Source organism: Helianthus annuus, chromosome 4 (assembly GCF_002127325.2).
Source record: "Helianthus annuus cultivar XRQ/B chromosome 4, HanXRQr2.0-SUNRISE, whole genome shotgun sequence".
In the NCBI taxonomy this organism is placed as follows: domain Eukaryota; kingdom Viridiplantae; phylum Streptophyta; class Magnoliopsida; order Asterales; family Asteraceae; genus Helianthus; species Helianthus annuus.
In genome coordinates, this window is record NC_035436.2 from 156503144 (window position 1) to 156522393 (window position 19250).

The 19250-nt window shown below is 38.2% G+C and overlaps 1 protein-coding gene across 1 annotated transcript; it reads right to left on the reverse strand.

Moving 5' to 3' along the window:
* Window positions 1-4439: 4439 nt before the first annotated feature.
* Window positions 4440-14067, reverse strand: LOC110936916 (E3 ubiquitin-protein ligase KEG). The gene is made up of 16 exons (XM_022179322.2): window positions 13114-14067; window positions 11692-12054; window positions 11272-11502; window positions 10834-10959; window positions 10412-10748; window positions 10125-10282; window positions 9185-9342; window positions 8981-9102; window positions 8629-8763; window positions 8401-8525; window positions 8212-8316; window positions 7879-8112; window positions 7394-7727; window positions 7115-7303; window positions 6046-6351; window positions 4440-5963 (listed from the first exon to the last, which is right to left on the reverse strand). The coding sequence occupies exons 1-16, from the start codon at window positions 13836-13838 to the stop codon at window positions 4740-4742; spliced, it is 4872 nt and encodes a 1623-aa protein (XP_022035014.1). The 5' UTR covers window positions 13839-14067; the 3' UTR covers window positions 4440-4739.
* Between the last annotated feature and the right edge of the window lie 5183 nt (window positions 14068-19250).

Here is a 19250-nt window from a genome sequence, read left to right on the forward strand (position 1 = left end):
CCTGGAAGCAGCTTTTCTTGCCACCAGCCCTTTCTCCATCAATTAGGAATCTGATGCCGTCACTAAATACACTCCTTAAATTGTAGCCATTTTTTGAGTGTTTATTTTTTGGTGTCTAATCCGCATATATATCACCATTGCTCTTGATTTTCTTGACTGTATATCTCTTAAATGTCAACATATACACGTGTGATTTAGTTTACGAAGATTTTTCGATGCCGATAACCTCGACCAGAGAGTAAAAAAGGCGTAAGGTTCACAATAGTGTAAAACTAAAATGGGATATACCGGGCTAGGATTCGAGTTACAGGAACAAGGGCCAATCCTACCACCCAAGAATCGAATTGTCGAGCGAAAACACTTGACAACCTCCTGGAAGCAGCTTTTCTTGCCACCAGACCTTTCTCCATCAATTAGGAATCTGATGCCGTCACTAAACACATTCCTTAAATTGTAGCCATTTTTTGGGTATTTATTTTTTGGTGTCTAATCCGCATATATATCACCATTGCATTTTGATTTTCATGATTGTATATCTCTTAAATGTCAACATATACACGTGTGATTTAGTTTACGAAGATTTTTCAATTCCGAGAACCTTGATCAGAGAGTAAAAAAGGCGTAAGGTTCACAATGGTGTAAAACTAAAATGGGATATACTGGGCTAGGATTCGAGTTACAGGAACAAGGGCCAAACCAACCACCCAAGAATGGAATCGTCGAGCGAAAACACTTGACAACCTCCTGGAAGCAGCTTTTCTTGCCACCAGACATTTCTCCATCAATTAGGAATCTGATGCCGTCACTAAACACATTCTTTAAATTGTAGCCATTTTTTGAGTGTTTATTTTTTGGTGTCTAATCCGCATATATATCACCATTGCTCTTGATTGTCTTGACTGTATATCTCTTAAATGTCAACATATACACGTGTGATTTAGTTTACGAAGATTTTTCAATGCCGAGAACCTCGATCAAAGAGTAAAAAAGGCGTAAGTTTCACAATGGTGTAAAACTAAAATGGGATATAACGGGCTAGGAATCGAGTTACAGGAACAAGGGCCAAACCAACCACCCAAGAATGGAATCGTCGAGCAAAAACACTTGACAACCTCCGGGAAGCTGCTTTTCTTGCCACCAGACATTTCTCCATCAATTAGGAATCTAATGCAGTTACTAAACACATTCCTTAAATTGTAGCCATTTTTTGAGTGTTTAATTTTTGGTGTCTAATCCGCATATATATCACCATTGCTCTTGATTTTCTTGACTGTATATCTGTTTAATGTCAACATATATACGTGTGATTTAGTTTACGAAGATTTTTCAATGCCGAGAAACTCGATCAAAGAGTAAAAAAGGCGTAAGGTTCATAATGGTGTAAAACTAAAATGGGATATACCGGGCTAGGATTCGAGTTACAGGAATAAAGGCCAAACCAACCACCCAAAGGGGTAGCCCCTGCTACCCCTTGACGCTTTGGCTGTAGTGTAAATTTCGGAAAAATTTGACGTTTTTTTGATTTCATTATCCCTTTTTTATATGAAACGTTGCCCCTATAAAGATTTTCTAGATCCGCCACTAAAGGTATGGAGGAGTGCACTTCACTAGTCGAGCAATCATGTGCCGCCATTGTTGCCTTCCTTTACAGGTTAGCTCATCCTTGTTGTTGTAGTTCACCTTTATAGCCACCATCTCCACCCACCCATTATCTATATGACTCAAGCCATTATCGTGTTCCAGCTCAAAATATCAACACGGAAGTTACAGAGTTATGGCGTGCTGGAGAAGTGGAAGGTGTGAATGGTGTAATTTGGGGTTTCGAAGAGGATATAACATGCTTTAGGAGTTGTAGAGAGTGAAAAAACCATATTGCCCTTGAAATTATATGGTAAAAGACATCCATGTTCCAGTCAACTAACAGTTGACTAACAACAAATGCTTTCAGGGACGTGATTGATTCCAATTGACAACCACATGGACCGGAATGGTCATTTTTTTCAAATAGAGTTTGTATGTGAGAATGGGTGTAAACCACTGTACTTTACTCTAAAATTAATATCAAGTATAACTATTCAAATATCTTTCACACTAATAATCATTTATATATCAAATACGTTCTAACTAACGCACCTTTTATATCACTTTACATTTTTTAACTTATTTTGTGAAACATTTCAATATAATCAAGGGTTTTGGTCCAAATCTTTTAACTTGGATTTCACAATTTCGACTACTATTTATCCATATGTTTACTTGAACTTTTTTAAATTATAATAACTCATTAAGTTTTAATATTGTTCTGATAAAATTTCTTAAAAACTTAGCAACTTTATTGTATTATAAGATGTTATATTTTAAAGATGTGTGTATGTTGTGATTATTTTACATGTGCTTACAACAATTTTGTATGTATACACTCACAAATATGTGAATTTAACGTGGTAATGAATCGAAAAGCCGATTAACCTATTTTCAAGCATAGACTACAAAGAGTCACGAGGGCAAAAGTAGAGCACTACCTTGCTAGTTGCCACGTAAACCATGTGGGTTTCGCCCTCCACGTCAAAAAAAAGGCTCAAAGGCAAAGCCCCAAATATTTTGAAAAAAAAAAACAAGTAGGTCAAGGGGCAACACCCATAAGACCTTTGCCTTGAAAAGCGAAACGTCCATGTGAAACAAGCGACGAGACGGTGTTGGGGTGTGGAGAGGCTCCCACCTCCCCTCTTCATGCCACCACACTGTGTAGTCCTAAGGGAGATTTAAGGTATTAAACCATTTTTGTAATAAAGAATAGATGAATTTTTTTTCTTTTAATTTTATATGATAAAAATTGTAATTTTTTTTTTTTTTTTTTTGCGTTGTTAATATACAAATTGTGATCTCACATGAAAAGAAATATATATGAACTTCAAGAAATAGAAAAAAAAATGTTTGATATCAATAAGGTAAGAATATGGTACTTATAAAATATCTTTATTTGAAGAAAAGATGTACGCTTTCAAAGAAATAGCCTCCCACAACCCTATATTCACAGCTAATTCTTTTGAAGTATTGTATAACGCTATTAAACCTCCCTCATGAAATCAAATAATAACATTTATAAACTATAACGCCATTAAACCTCACTCATGAAATCAAATAATAACATTTAGGGTAAATTATACTTTTCGTCCTTTATGTTTATACCGGATTGCAACGGATAGTCTTTAACTTCAATAATTAAAGTCACAATCTTTTATTTGGAAAACTTATTACATCTTTCGTCCTTTAGCACTAACAAAGTTACAAATTTAAGTTAAGTTTATTTATATAATGGCACTTTGCTCTTTTTACCAATCTAATTAAGTATTTTATAAATAAAACAAAAACAAAATAAAAAACTTATCCATTGAAACATAATTGGCATGTGTTGGATATGATCGAAGGTGTTGTTTTCTGAAACAACACGCGTTAACACCTTTTACATTAGAATCCATTAGTTTAATCAAAAAAAATTAAAATTCATGATGTACACTCTACAAGCCTTTTGAGATGTAAAACTCAACAAATGCTCTTTAATTTGCTCTGATCAGCCAAAGATACGCTTTGTATTTTGATCTTCTCTGGCTCCAATGATGAGTCATTATCAGTCAAAGATGCGATTTTTATGCTTGTATTGTCCTGTTCTAATCTACCGTAGACACATTTGGTGTAATGGATTTATTTGAATTTAAATCCCCCACATCAACACCAGAACTCAAATAATTACTTTCTTCTATTATGGCATGCCCAAATTTCTCTTTTTCATCGACGCTCATTTCTTCATTTCTTCTGAAGAAAGATGATCAGAACACAACTGGGGAGTTTTCGTCATTTCATTATCCGTCAAAGATGCGATTTTTATTTCGGTATGATCTGGTCCTAAGGCTGAATTGCAATCGCAGCGGCGGCGCTGGTGTAGGGACTACAGTGGCGGCGGTTGTGGTAGGGGCAGGTGATTATGGTGACGGGTGGTTGGCTTGGTGGACGGATTTGGTGGTGGTGATGGTGGGACTTGGATAGAAGGTTAAAGTAACTGAAAGAGGGTGAAAGAGGGGTTTATAAGGTGGGAGGAATCAGAGGTAAAAGGACATAAATGCCCTCACATGGAAATCATGTGATACAATTTAACGTTTAATTTTAACTTTGTTAGTGCTAAAAGACGAAAGATGTAACGAGTTTTCCAAATAAAAGATTATGACTGCAATTATTGAAGTTAAAGGTTATCCGTTGCAATCCGATAGACACATAAAAGGATGAAAAGGGTAATTTACCCTAACATTTATAAAGGTACTATGTGTTTATGTGGTGTAATTCTTGCAATCTTTTTATAACATTTATAATAAATGTACTACCCATTAAAGTGGTGCAACTCCTTGCAATCTTTTGACAAAATCATCAAACTGTGGCTACTAATATTAGATAAGAAATCGGTGTATATAACACAATATGAACAAGACATGAGTTAAAAGGTACATAAAAGAAAGCCACAATGTGTCTAACAACAAAAAAAGATGATAATCAAATGGTGTTATTCCTCTGTATAATATAAAATTAAAACACCAATCCATATGTAGACTATTTACCTAAATAGCTTACTTACCTCATTGTCATCTGGCTGCAATCTTCATTTTTCATGGTTTCTATCCACATTAGTTGTATCCAAACACCCAACACCTACAAAACTCGGCCCGGATGCTCGGGTTTCATAATTCGGGTCACGGGTTTTCAATTTCATCAAGAACAATATCAGCAGGATCACCAATCCATGGCTTTCCTTCCCTCCATTGAAACTTGATCCTTAATTTCCCATTAGCATCCACCCCAACCACTTGACCTTTGCTCGCGTGTGTCTCCATGCCCCAACCCCATCTCGGGTTAACCAAACCCTTTTTTATTTTCACTTTATCGCCCACTACGAACGGTCTGACCCGTTCCATTTCCCAGTTTTTGCAAAGCCATAATCTTTCCAAGAAACAAAACGCTACCCAAAGATCATCGTCTTCAATGCGGTGCACCACCCCAATGCTTGAATGAGTCACATCTCCCCAATGGTGGGTTGGGTTCGAGACAGATGGTTTCACCCGAACCCAGTCTCCGATATGAAGTTCTTCTTGTTCTACTACTTCCACTTCATATGGGTCAAGCATCCATGATTTTGAGCCCGAGGGTGTGTATATTCTTAGCTTCCCATCAGCATCAATGGCGGATATTACACCTATACTTGAATGCGTGTGTCCTGACCACCCGAACCTTGGGTGAGTCACTGAAGACTTGACTCGCACACGTTGACCATTTGTCAGCTTGTTGACTTTTTCAAGATGGGTGCTTGGCCCGACCCAATGCTCTTGTTCTCCACAAAAACCAACCGAAATGTTCCCCTCCCATTTATCTTCTTCATACACAATACCTTGTACAACTCCAATACTACCGGGCCCGATTGATTTCCAAGCACTAGAATTATCCGTCATTCGAACCCATTCTCCAACTTCAAAAGTCGGTTCCATCTCTAAATCCGCAGGATCGCCTCTCCACAAACCTGATAACCCGAAAAACGCAACTCGTAATTCACCATCAGAGTTCACACTGATTATTACACCTCGTGAATCAGGTTGGGCACCTCTCCAACCCCATCTGGGCTCTTGTAGACCTGCCCGGAATCTCACATGCTGCCCGATTTTAAAGCCAGAAACTTTCTCGATATCTGTGTGGTGAGTCATCCATTTACCTTTACGGAAACAACAAGCTAATTCTAAATAACCGGTATCTTGTACACTATGGACAACTGCTAAACTTTCTTTCCCGATACTTAACCAATCATAACTCGGTCTGGTCCCCACACTCGGTTTCGAACGAACCCAGTCACCTACTTCAAACCCTGAAAGCACTTCTGCATCTCCAGGAGATACTTTCCACAAGCTGTGTCTTCCCGCCACTTTCGCCTGAAAAAGAGAGTTTTTATAAGATGTCCGCTCGTATCAAAAATGACCCGTTACCGAGCAAGTAGAGGAAGAGAATTTTTACGTTTAAAGCTCCATCCATGTCGATTCTAACAACTTTACCAACGGTGGCTGGACTTTCATTTGACCATCCAAGTCGCGGTTGACTGACTGAAGAAAGCATATGTATTTCTTGACCCAATTCAAAAGGTGGCACTTTTTCGACATCTGTCACAGAACATGAAAATGGTTTGCTCCTGAAGCAAAAGGCGATTCCCATATCACCGTCTTCCTCCAAACTATGGATCAATCCAATGCTGTTTCTGGTTATATCCTCCCACCCGTATTTAGGGGATGACACAGAAGCCTTAATTCTGACCCAGTCCCTGACCTGCCATGTCACCACGATTGTGTCAAACAAACGGGTCGATTTGGGTTATGCTTTATCTCTAATGGGTCAAAGAGAGAAAAAAATAGAAAAAACAGAATGTAGCTTTAAGAGGAAGGGGTCAAAAAGGTTGAAAGGGAAAGTTGCCCAAATATGCACAAAACTTTGTAAATTACTTTTAAGTTATAATATTGTTCTTAAATGTCATTTACGTCCCTGAGGTTTGGTTAGTTTTGCGACTTCCATCTAAAGGTTTGTTTTTTCGCATCTGGATCCAAAAGGGTTTGAAATCTTGCCATTTTCATCCAGCTCGTTAACTCCATCCGTTTTCTCCGTTAAGTCAGGGGTATTTTTTGTTAACTTAAAGGGCAATTTGGTCTTTAGAATACTTGTACATTATGCTAAATGCTTGTACATAGAGAAAAAAAAAAAACCGAATTCCCCTTTAAGTTAACAAAAAAGACGGAAATACCCCTGACTTAACGAAGAAAAATAGATGGAGTTAACGAGCCGTATGAAAATGGCAAGACTTCAAACCTTTTGGATCCAGATACGGAAAAACAAACCTTTGGACGAAAGTCACAAAAAACTGGCCAAACCTCAGGGACAAAAACCGCATTTACTCTATTATTGAGTTAATAAAACTTCAGTAATCACATAAAAATAACCCGTTTTGATCCAAACCAGTCTTGACCCGTTACCCAGCCTGCCCATTCTGCCACCTCTAATGCCCAGTATCGAACATGGTACAAGATTAATAGTATACCTTGAAGTCTTCCACCTTTTCCATGTCAGAAGGATCAGCTTGCCATGGTATGGGTCGATTTGGAATTTCAATTATCAAAAGACCGTCACTTTCTATTTCAATAATTTTTCCAACACTGTGATGTGTTTCACCGCCCCAAGCGTACCTGGGCTCTGCAACCGACCGTTTTACACAAACCCGATCACCAATCTGTAGACACCATTATTCTATGTTAAACATTTATTTTTGATAGTAGTGAAACATATTACAAGTTTATAACAATTAGCATATTTTTATTACCCTAAACGGCTCAACGGGTTCAACTTCCTCGGGTTCACAATGCCATGGATTTGGAAGATAGCTGAGTTCTAATAATAAACTGTTATCGGGTCTAATACAATATACAATACCAATGCTTCCTGGTGTGACTGATCCTAATCCATGCTTAGCTGTGGTAAGAGCGGGCCGGACCCGGACCCAATCTCCAACTTTGAATTCTTCAACCCGTTCCATTTCTGCAGGATCCGCCTTCCATCCTCTGGATGCTCCAGGAAACCCAACCCGCAATATCCCATCATCATCAACACAAAGTACGGTTCCAATACTGTCTCGAGACTGACCTCTCCAACCAAACCTGTCAAAATAATAAGTTTTATGTTAACATAACATTTGTGGATGACATTCAACACGTTTGACCTGTTAGATATAAAACCTAATCACAAATTGACCCATCCATAGGTAAACGGGTCGAAAGTGACAGCCACCCAGTAAGATTGTAATCAAACCTTGGCTCTCGGACATCTGGTTTAAGTTGCACGTGTTGACCACGATCCAACGGTATGACTTTGATAACTTCATTGGCAAGAACACGAGCTTCACCAGAACAAAATGAAACAAACAGAATGTCTTTGTCTGGGACACTCTGAACAAAACCAACACTGTTGTGTGTTGCACCTTGCCACCCGTATGTTGGAGTGACAACAGTACTTTTGAACTTCACCCAGTCGCCTACTTGATATCTATACCATCATTTTAACATTAAAAAAAATCAAGTCGTCAATCGTCATATAGAATATATTCAAGAAACTGAAAAAAAAAATGTAAACATTGGTACTAACATTGTGGGAAACAAATGAACCCCTTTGTTTGCAAGTGCTTCCATTAAATCTTCTGAAATCCATTCACGAGGAAGAGCTTCCAAGAAGTCACGCAGCGTCATGCCACTGTATCCATCACATTTACATAATTATAGTATTTTTAAACATAAAACTTATTGTTCAAAAATGAAAGTTAATTAAATTTATTACCTGTGATTCCTAACTTCTACAGCAGCCCCTGGATATTTAAGCATAACAATGATCCATTCAAGATTTTCACGAATCATCTTTGCTGTATCAGCAGCTATATGGAAAGCATTGTTGCCTTCATCATCCTAGAAAAGAGTTAAAAACAATATTACAATCGTTATGCAACTAAGTCTGGTTCTTAATTGCTATTTGCTGCTATATTCAGCTTTGCTAGAGAAAGATGGATACCTGCATATTACAATTTGCTCCTGCAGAAAGAAGCATTCCAACACATGATTTTGATCCTCTTGCCAATGCAACATGTAACGGTATTGTGTTTTGCACATTCCTTATGTTCACATCAACTCCAGCATCAAGAATAATCTGTTCAAACAGTTTTAAAGTTTTTTTTCTATAAATAAATAATGTGTGAATTAATTTATGAGATTGTATATTTTAATATTACAGGTTGGGAGACTTTGATCCATTTCTTTTTCAGATTATTTTTTCTTATCTGGTCTATTTGACCCATTTAAAGACAGGTCATAACCTGAATCGACCAGTTTATTAAAAAATGGGCCGGTACTGCCACCTGACCTACCTTAACCAACTCAACATCATTAGTCATAGCAGCAGTATGCAAAGCTGTACGTCCATGCTGTGTGTCTTGCGCAGTAGCATCAGCTCCAGCGGCAAGCAGTATCTGCACCAGTTCCCTACCACCTGCAACAGAATTAAAAATTAACTATCTGTTTTTTTACAACAAATACGCAGTCTAATCAAAAGAAATAAGATTAAAACTTACTGGCTTCATGGTCTTTCTTTAAGGCAGCTGCCATACTTAATGCAGTGCCAACCGGACTTGGTACATCTATGGCGTCAGCAATGTCTTCAGAAGACGCGACTTCAATCCATCTTTTAACAACTGCTACATTCCAAGTTGTCACACATAAGTGTAGAGGCCTGTCCAGTTGTACAAAGATTAGAGAAGAACATATATATGCCTTTACTAATTTTGATGTAATTAGGCCTGTAAACGAACCGAACGTTCATTAACTGTTCGTGAACTTGTTCGGTGGGAAGTTCAATTATTTATAGAAACGGATGAACATGAACACAATTTTTTGTTCATTTAATTAAACAAACGAACGTAAACACGTTTTGTTCGTCTATTTACATTTGTTCATGTTGGTTCATTTATGTTCGTGTCACTTTAAATACATAAGTAGTTATATTTATTAAAAAGAACTTTCTAACTACTCATATACATATAACTAATTGTTAATTGACTTTCTAGTAATAAAAATGGGGTTTTCCAATGGAATTTATCATAAGTAACCACTAATAACTAATTTATATAAAAAATTACTTTATGTTCGTTTATGTTTAGTCATTTGTGTTCATTTATGTTTGTTCAATTGTGTTGTTTATTGTTTGTTAACTTATGTTAGTTTAAGTTTGTTTGTTCGTGTTCAATTACATGCGTAAACTGTTCGATTAGGTTTTAAACGACAGAACATAAATGAACACGAACATGCCCATTTTCTTAATAAATGAACATGAACAAAAAATGTGTTCGATTATATGTTCGTGTTCGTGTTCGATTAAAGTCAAATGAATGAACACGAACATGCCTCTGTGTTCGCTCGGTTCATTTACAGGCCTAGATGTAATTTTGAACTTTCTTCATGGATTTGATTAAAATTAGGCGCTAAAAATATATGAAAATATGAGTCTGTGCTTACGTTAGATTCTTTGAGTTTGAAATTCCCATAGATTTGCAGCCCCCATGTTCTAATATAACAAGAGCACACTCTGTGTACTTTTTTGTCACGGCTCTATGCAGTACAGATTCACCTTCATCATCAACTGCATTTGGATCAGCACCAGCCAATAGCAATTCCTGTTGTCATTTATAAACAATATTATTATGATAACAAACTAAATAATTAGTTACAATGACTTGGCCCGTTTTGAGATAAAACACAACCCAAATCGATCTATTCATAAGTAAAGATCGTAACAAACTTACACGCATACAATCAGGTTGGCCATGATACGCGCAGACATGAGCAACGGATGGGCCAAACCCATCCCTTAACCGAGATCTGACATTAGCATATCTACTAAGAAGAGCCCGAACACATTCAGGAGATCCAGCTGCAAGCGCAAAGACAAGCGGTGGGTCCCCATCTTTATCAAGAACATCAACATTGGCCTCTGGATAATTTAAAATAGCCTCAACGAGTTCAACACTTCCCCGTCTGCATGCCAAGTGAAGGGCAGTTTGGCCTTCGGCATTTTGTGCTTCAAGCAGATAATGAAATGAGTTGCCGTCATTTTTTGATGAAGCCCTTTGCAGCAACTCACTGTATTATGGCATAGGAAAAGTTGTAATTATATGATTAAAAAAGTAATATAATTTATAAAGTGCGTAACAAAAGGGCTACTGACCTCACACCAGACACATTGTCTTCACAAATCATTTTATGTAGGAGACTTTGGTAATCATGACCAACTTCCAAGACAGTTGAAGGAGAAGGTGGCAAACCATTTGCTTTTGGTAATACAGTTACATCACTGTATTTTAGAAAAAAATAATCAGAATCAGATAGTCAGTTGAAAGACTAAAAGATCATACATTTGAAAGTTTAACATATTCTGATTCTTAAAGAAATTAAAAGATAACCGGCAAAAGATTACCACTTTCATCGAAATAAAAGTAGATTAGGTAAATTAGATAATCTGATTTACCCATTAATAGCATTTTTGTTACAACTAGTATGCAATTGAATATCTGACCCCTATATGTTAGATAATCAAGAGCAAAATATGTTCATCCAAGCATTAAAACTTAATTATTGTGACTTTAAATCTAACCCTGAGCCTTACTTATCCGGGCTTGCAGGAGACCCGCGAGGTATTTCTTGTAGGTGACGAAGAAATATTGCCAGCATAGCACTAAAAGTCGGTCTTTTGGCTGCCTTAAACTGCAAGCAATCCCCAATCATTTTCCACAGATCCCTTGGTATTCCAACACCTACTACACTTGCATACTGTGGAGGTTGCCTCTTGCCCTTGACAACTGCCCGATATATGTCCTCAGCATTTAAACCAGCCCACCTACAAAAGAAATATCAACTTATAAGTAGTGATCACACAAGCTAGCAATCTCAACCCATTGCTTAAGAATGGGTTCATTTGGCTCGCCTTGTCAACCCGTTTTTTACTCATTAACTAATCCACCGACCCGAAAATGGGTGAAGTCAAGAAATCTAACAAGAATATGTTACAACAAGAGAGCAGACATACGGAACGGAACCAGTGCACATTTCCACCAAAGTACAGCCAAAGCTCCAAGCATCTGATTCTGGAGATATACCAAGGGCATCATCCCAAAATATATTTAATGATTTCTTTTCGGGCTCCCATGCCTCGGGAGCTGTGTAGTTCGGGCTCAGCATTGTGCAATCCATGCATGAATGAGTTCTTGAGGAATCACACTCTGAACGGGTTCTTCGACAAGAAGGCTTCTTTAAAATGGCTGGAAGCCCGTAATCAGAAACTACTGCACGACCATCTTCATCCAAAAGAAGATTTGATGGTTTAAGATTCATACAAACCACACCTGCCGCATGAAGTTCAGCAACCCCACGTGCAATATCTGCACCGTATCTATTAAAAAGGGGAAAGGAGGATTTGTTAATTGACATATTAGATTTGGAATATAAACAATAAACTAATATATAGCATGTTTCAGGCATCATAAAATCAAGTAAATGTGGCATTTTTAACGCATGTACTTATCAGTGGGCCGATTTACATCATATTATCTCTAACAAGTCCGAAATTGTCCTTAATTTAATCTCTTCCCAGAGATAAAGAACAAAAGGGTATGGATGCCTTGTAATTGAAGAGACGATTAGCACGTATCTCGGCAACAAGAATGCTTGAAAGATTGTTTATTATGTGAAGCTTCGAAAGAATTTCAATTGTATTATATATTACGTGTATAGATAATACTTTTGCTTAACAATGAGTCATTTACTTATGTATTTTGTCAGCTTGACGTGATTGACGTACAAAAAATAGAAATTTACATGGTAAAGTTAGGAATTAACATAAAACTATGAGGTTTCTAAATGTGGTTTTCACTTTGCAACTGATGTAATCTTAGCCCTTAGGTTTAGATAGTAGACCATCAAAATATTGCATAAATCCATAAACTGTTCTAGACTAAAGGCTCTAGCATGAAAGCAATTCTTTTTATATTCATTTGGTAATATAATTGCAGCAAAGAATAATTTGAAGATTTCAATCTGTGATAAATGCATCTTCCTTGTATGATTCATCTAAATCACGAAAGTAGGCCACGCTTTAAAAGTTGACTAATCTCATCTTCCATTGGTTATTTATAGCGATAGCTTCTATATTTTCTTATATCCCTAAAATAACCTAATTGATATATCCTCTTTATATTATATATAATAATTCCTCATTAGTTTGAGCCTCTACTTTATCAATGTAAGCCGGTTCAAAAGTCTATCAATAACATGCTTAAACGACCTCTTCCAACCAAGATCATAAACCCTAACAAGGAATTTCATTCTAATTCGAGTATGCTAACGTCAATTACCCTAAATTAATGTATCTTGCACGTTACATTCATAGGTCAAAACATATTCAATTAACATAAATCAAGATCAAATCATCAAAAAAGCGAAAAACACAGACCTCAAAATCTGCTCAAGAGTAAGCCTCCCTTCATTCTGTCTCATCTCGGTCTCAACCGAACCATTACACTTATCCATAACCAACCCAAGACACCCATCCACCTTCATCACCCCATGAAACCTACACACATTCCTACACCACATCGCTTTCCGCCTCAACTCCTCAAGCTGCCCCTGCACCCACACCAAATCCGTATCCTCCCCTATCACCACCAGCTTCTTCACCGCCACCCGGTGCCGACACCGCCCCGATTTCCCACTCACCACCCCCATCCACATCTCCACACCTCCCTTTTTCCCCAAATCCTCCCCAAACCTCCTCAAAACCCTCAAATCATGCAACCCTAACTCAATCAAACCATTAGAACTCAAAGAATTCGTCTCACACCGTTCTCTCTGCCCTCTCTGTTCTCTCTGTTCTCTCTCCACCGCCACCGTCAACTGTTCATCCTCATCATCCTCCTCATCTTCATCGGTGAAATCGCCACTCGAAGCAGACGAAATGAGCCCTAGAATCGCGTAATTCTTCCGTAAAGCGTGAACGGAGTTTCCAACAACGGAAACATGACGGCAGCGTGGACAGGACAGAGAAGTATCGGAAGAAGCTGAAGAGAACATTCGTGATAAACACTCCTTGCAGAAGCCATGGCCGCACTGAAGCAGCAAGGGAACCCTATCTTGTTCGTTGTACCTTGTTTGACACACTGTGCAACAAGGTATCTTCATACTTGTTGTTGGTGATTTGAGATCTTGTTGTTATTGTTATTGTTGTTGTTATGGAGATTGTTGTTGTTGAATCGGAAATGGTAGATCCATTGATGGATTGATTGATTGGATTTGGGAAGAATAGCTGGAGAGCACACACGGGACAAGGTTTTTTTTTGGGGGTTTTGAATTTTTTTTTTTTTTTTTTTTTTTGGGTGTTGGTGTGGTTTTGCTTCTGGTTTTGTTGAAAGAATGAAAGTTGAGACCCGTTTGTGCCGGTGTGATATATACAAGTGCAAGTTACTAGATGCAACATTTTGGTTTGCTTTGTCTTGGTAAAATAATAGAGAAAAAATTATATAAATAATGTTTCTGGTGCCGTCAACAAAAAATTAAAAGAAAATGATGTTTCTGGTTTATCTAACCTTATAAAGGTTGTTTTTAAATGGTTAATAGTTGCATAAAATCATTTTTACTTTTTATATATTTCTGGATTTGTTTCTCCATTTTAAGTTTATGCTCATTTTTCTTGATCGAGAGAAACCGGTTGAGTGTATCGTCGAACTCGTCCAACGTTGACGGGCCATCCGATGGCGTTGAAGAAGATGTGTCTCTTGCTCGTGCAGCTGCCTTATTTCTATCCCTACCCTTCGATTGTGGCAGCTCTTGCGGTTCTTCAAAAATGAAATCATCGAACTCGTCGTTTAGATTAATAGTAGTACAAGCATCGGACTCGGATGGTTCGCTAGTCGTTGTTGATTTGGACCGTTTTGACCTATGGGTCGTTGGGTCAAACGGTGGTATAAGATGGCACTTGGCAGATTTGCGTAAAAGCTTCCACGAAGGTATCATCGTAAAAGGATGCCCATGATACAATTTATATTCGTTGTGGGTGGCTGATGTGCGTGTAGTGTAATATATTTTTAATGTATATTTAAGCCCTTTTTACACTTTTAGCCAAGTTTTAAATTTATAAAACACGATATTCACTAACACTAAACATACATATGGGCAAGTGCACCCATCGTGGACGTAGTATAGTGTTGGTAAGATACCGAGGTCGTCCAAGGACACAAGAGCTTTTAGTACCGGTTTATCCTCAACGTCTAATCAAATCAAAAAGTTAGAAAAGATTTTAAAACTAAGAAAATAAAAACTAACTAAATGCTGAAAAATAAAAATAAAATAAAAACACATAGACAAGATTAATCACTTGGATCCGACTCGTGTATTAGTATAACATTTGATTATTTTCGCACTTTTACACTTGTTTAAGAGATTATCTTAGTTATTGTAGTAGGCCCCTCTTTTGAAGGCGACGTTACCCTCAACCCAGTAGTTTGAGTCAGCAAGTATATAATCCTAAAGGGTTGGATTATTGGAAGATAATGAATTAAGTTATTAATGCAAATTGTGGTAGGCCCCGCTTTTGGCGGTAACGTTACCCTTGGCTAAGTAGTCTGAGTCAGCAGGGATACAGTCCTAAATAGCCGGGTTATAGAATTAATAGTAGTTAACTTATGAGGGGGTCAAAGAGTTTGGATCCCCGCCATCCAATACCTATGGGCATTGAAGGAGATCCTACTAAATTTGACCAAGGTCCCTTGCAGGACCTCTAAACGCTGAACAAGGGCAAGACCCTTACCAAACCGTTCCCTTAACCCCCGACCAGGTAGCCAACATACCTCCATATAGACCGTGGAGATATGAATGGTGAAAATCTTTTATTTTATATAGACAGTAATGTAAAACCCGTGAGGATCTCTCAATGATATCAAACAACCTATTGATTGTGCGGAATCCAATCAATAGGTGATTCAAGAATAAATATAATAACCAAGATGAAAACAATGAACAAGTAACAAACCGAAATCTTGCATTCAATGATTATCAAAGACTGATACAAGACTCTCCCTTGAACTCGCAACCTTCTATTCAACCAACAACCTCAACCCTAAGGTTGAGGTTTGTTTAAATACTAACTATCTAGGCCGAAACCTAAGCCCACAAGCTAACCCGGTTGCGACATAACCCAAACCACCTAATCGGCCCATACACATATATTAGAGAAATACACAAAACAACCCCTATACTATGCAAACCTACATGTATAAACCTTCAGGTTCCAACAATCTCCCCCTAGGTTTATGCATGCAGGTTCTTGACGCTTCAAGTATCACGATCACCACCCAACCGATCCTTAAGACCACCGAATCCCTTCTTGCGAATATGAATGGCTGAAGCAACAGCTGCAGTCCATCCCTTGGCGATTGCTTCATATTTCTCAGTAGCTCGTATCTGATTTTGAGCCAACACTTCTAAATCTTTAAGAGCAATGTTGAGCACATCTACTTGATCCACCAAGCGAAAATTAACATCACCATCACAAACAAACACTGCCTGACCAAGACGCTCATCATAAGCCCAGAAATGCAAAGACTTCAAAGCACCTTGAGGAATCTTCTTTACCAACGGAATCACTTTCTCTTTGTCAGTCACAGGCCAGTGCACTGCTTTCATTCGCTTATTGGTAAATGGATCCCGAACACCTTTAAGAGGTTTAACAATAGAGTCAGCAGTACGCATCGAAGGAAAGTTACGCTGAACTTCCCTCTTCAATCTTTCGAAAAACATGTGTCCAGGACCTCCAGGGTTATCATCAACGTAAGGTGCATTTGACAATTCAGTCAGATCAACCTTCGTAAATGATTGAAACTGACCAGGATGTTTATACCATTCCACAGGACCAACTTTCCTCTTGATCCACCATCTTTTTCTATCATGGTCATAACCCCAGCTTACCACACCTAAGCGATTTCCAACTTGATCATACAGAGTTTCACCAACATCCATCAGATGATGAGTAGCCTGAGCATCAACATCATCTGGGTTCAGATTCTTGTTCTTCAAAATCACCAACTCCCTTTTCTTTTTAATTCTTTCTGCCTTTGCTTTATCTGCTTCTGGATCAGTAACTCTCTCAAAGTATTTCTCCATTGCAGCATTCTTTTCAGCATTATCCTTTTCAAAGGCCTTCCTTTTGTTTTCAACGTCTGTAGGATCAGAAAATTCCTGCCCAAACTTCTTTTCAAGTCTACCACGCAGATCATAGACCATAGAGAATAACAAACTAACATCTCCTTGAAGTTGCTCAATCTGTTGATCCTTTTTCACTATGATGTCTTCAAGTTGGATAATCTTCGCTTCCTTGTGAATCGAGTCTTGCTCAACAACAACCAACCTTCTTTTCATCTCTCTCATACTGATAAATTCATCTTCATCACTTGAGTCATCGTCAAAAGGCATTCTTACTGGTTCCTCAGGCCTTTTACCACTTGAACTACTAGGCATATCATGAACAACATTAGAAGGACCAGCAGAATCAGAAACACCAAGTGACACAGCACCAACAGGCTCAGAAACAACACTCGCAGCTTGAACTTCGACAGTAACATTGGTGGTATCCATATCAGTTCTTTGAGCGTCAACATCAGACTCAAAGATGTCTGCGGTAGAGGTGGTGGTATCAGTAATATTTTTCTCAAAATCAAAATCGTAAAGACCTTCATCATCTTCATCAGTAATCAAGGGTTGATCTTTGTGTTTCTCAACATACATTCCGAGCCGAGGATCCCTCCTTTTCCGCTTCAAGGGTAGGGAATCAGGATCCTTTGGGTTTTCACTAGGCTCTTCATTTAGAACTGAAAGACCAGAAGGAGGATTTCCCATCTTTTCAGTCACAGACTTTAATAACTGAGCCAAACTTTCAGCAGAAATCACAGGTGGAGCAGTTGAAACGGCAGTAGTCATTCCAGCTTCAGGTGGAAGCTCTATGTCATCATCAGAGTTACACATTATCTCAACACCTTCATCGTCAGAGTTAATTATAATACGCTCTGGCTCAGGCTCACCTTCAACTGTCCTTGGAATATCATGTTCTTCAGCAAGAATAGCACGTGCAGTTACAGATCGTGCCATCACTGGATTCTCACCAATATCTTCTGTCTCTGCGAACTGACCAAATTTCTCCAATTCGATAAAACCTTCAAACTTTTTCTCGGTTCCTTTCTTCGTAGTGAGAGCACCAAAACATGAAGGACCCATAGGCTTTAACTCCAACGTATTACCAGATCTCTTCAATTCAGGATAACGCTCATTCAAAATCATCTGCACAAATCTTGGATACATAAGAAACTTATCCTTCCGAAGCCCAATTGCATTTCTCTTCATTGCTTCCAAGATATATCTAGAATAATTAAACGGCTCGTTTGTAATCACGCATATCAATGCAGCAGTCTGTGTGGTATTCAACTGATCAATTCCCCCTCTATTTTCTGTCATGCACAAAAGGAACATGTGCAGTAATAGACGCCAGTAAGGATGCACAAACTTCTTTACCAGGGGAGGAAACTTTCCTTCATAACTTAAACGAGGTAGAATTGCTTCCACTGTTCCAGCAGGAAGTTCTATAGGATCTGTTTCCTGATCATTAAACCTTAACACATCTCTAATCATCTGCTCGGTCACTATAACTTTCGTCTCTTGAATCTCAGCAACTATAGCTCCCTTTCCTTCAATGATTTCAACGTTAGCAGTTTTCCAAAAGTCTCGAATAAGGCTTTCATAAACAACTGGATTCTCACGAAGAGCATGAACAATCCGGCATGTATTCAGGCCTTTCATCAACGACGTATACAGCTGCTTGTGCTTCACTGGTGGAGGTGCTAAATATCCAACTTGATTATGAGAAGATATAAACTTTAAATCCATTTTCTGCACACAACACAAATCAAATAAGTTTCCAACTTTCGAATATAACAGTGATAAAAATAAAAACCAAAACAAACACTGTTACTGTTCACTCGAGACCATGAGTCGCAACCAAAAGGTCTCGAGTCGAAACCATGAGTCGCAACCAGCAGATTACGAGTCGCAATCATGAGTCGCAACAAACAAAATTGAGTCGCAACCATGAGTCGCAATCTTGATGTTGCGACTCGTAACCACTGGTTTCGAGTCTTAAGTGTTTTGATTGCGAGTCAAAACTTCATCGGAAACTTCAAATCCTCATCGGAATCTTCAAAAATTCATCGGAATCTTCATCAGACATTCATAATCTCCTGCAAAACTTGAATGATGACGCCATTATACCTTGATGATTAACGAAGAAGATTGCGAGTCGCAATCGGAAACCAGTCGGAACAGTTGATGAATGCCGGAATCTTGAGAGAGAAAATATGATTTGATTGCGAGTGCACAAGGTTATGACTCGTAACCTCCTTTTATACTCAACTGTTGTCATGGGCCCATGTCTTATGGACTTGGGCCTTGTAGACTTGGGCTCAAAACAGATTTATCAATTAATTAATTTTTTAAACCCATTTCAAAAACTGATTTAGTAAAAACTATCCATTAACCTTTTGAGCAATGTTT

Bases quoted from the DNA above. Each gene is read 5' to 3' on its own strand.
- LOC110936916 (XM_022179322.2), bottom strand. From the start codon at position 13,838: ATGAAGATACCTTGTTGCACAGTGTGTCAAACAAGGTACAACGAACAA. The intron at 9,343-10,124 runs GTAAGCACAGAC...ACAACTGGACAG, and splicing joins TCAAACTCAAAGAATCTAAC to GCCTCTACACTTATGTGTGA. The intron at 5,964-6,045 runs GTAAAAATTCTC...TCTCTTTTTCAG, and splicing joins ACATGGATGGAGCTTTAAAC to GCGAAAGTGGCGGGAAGACA.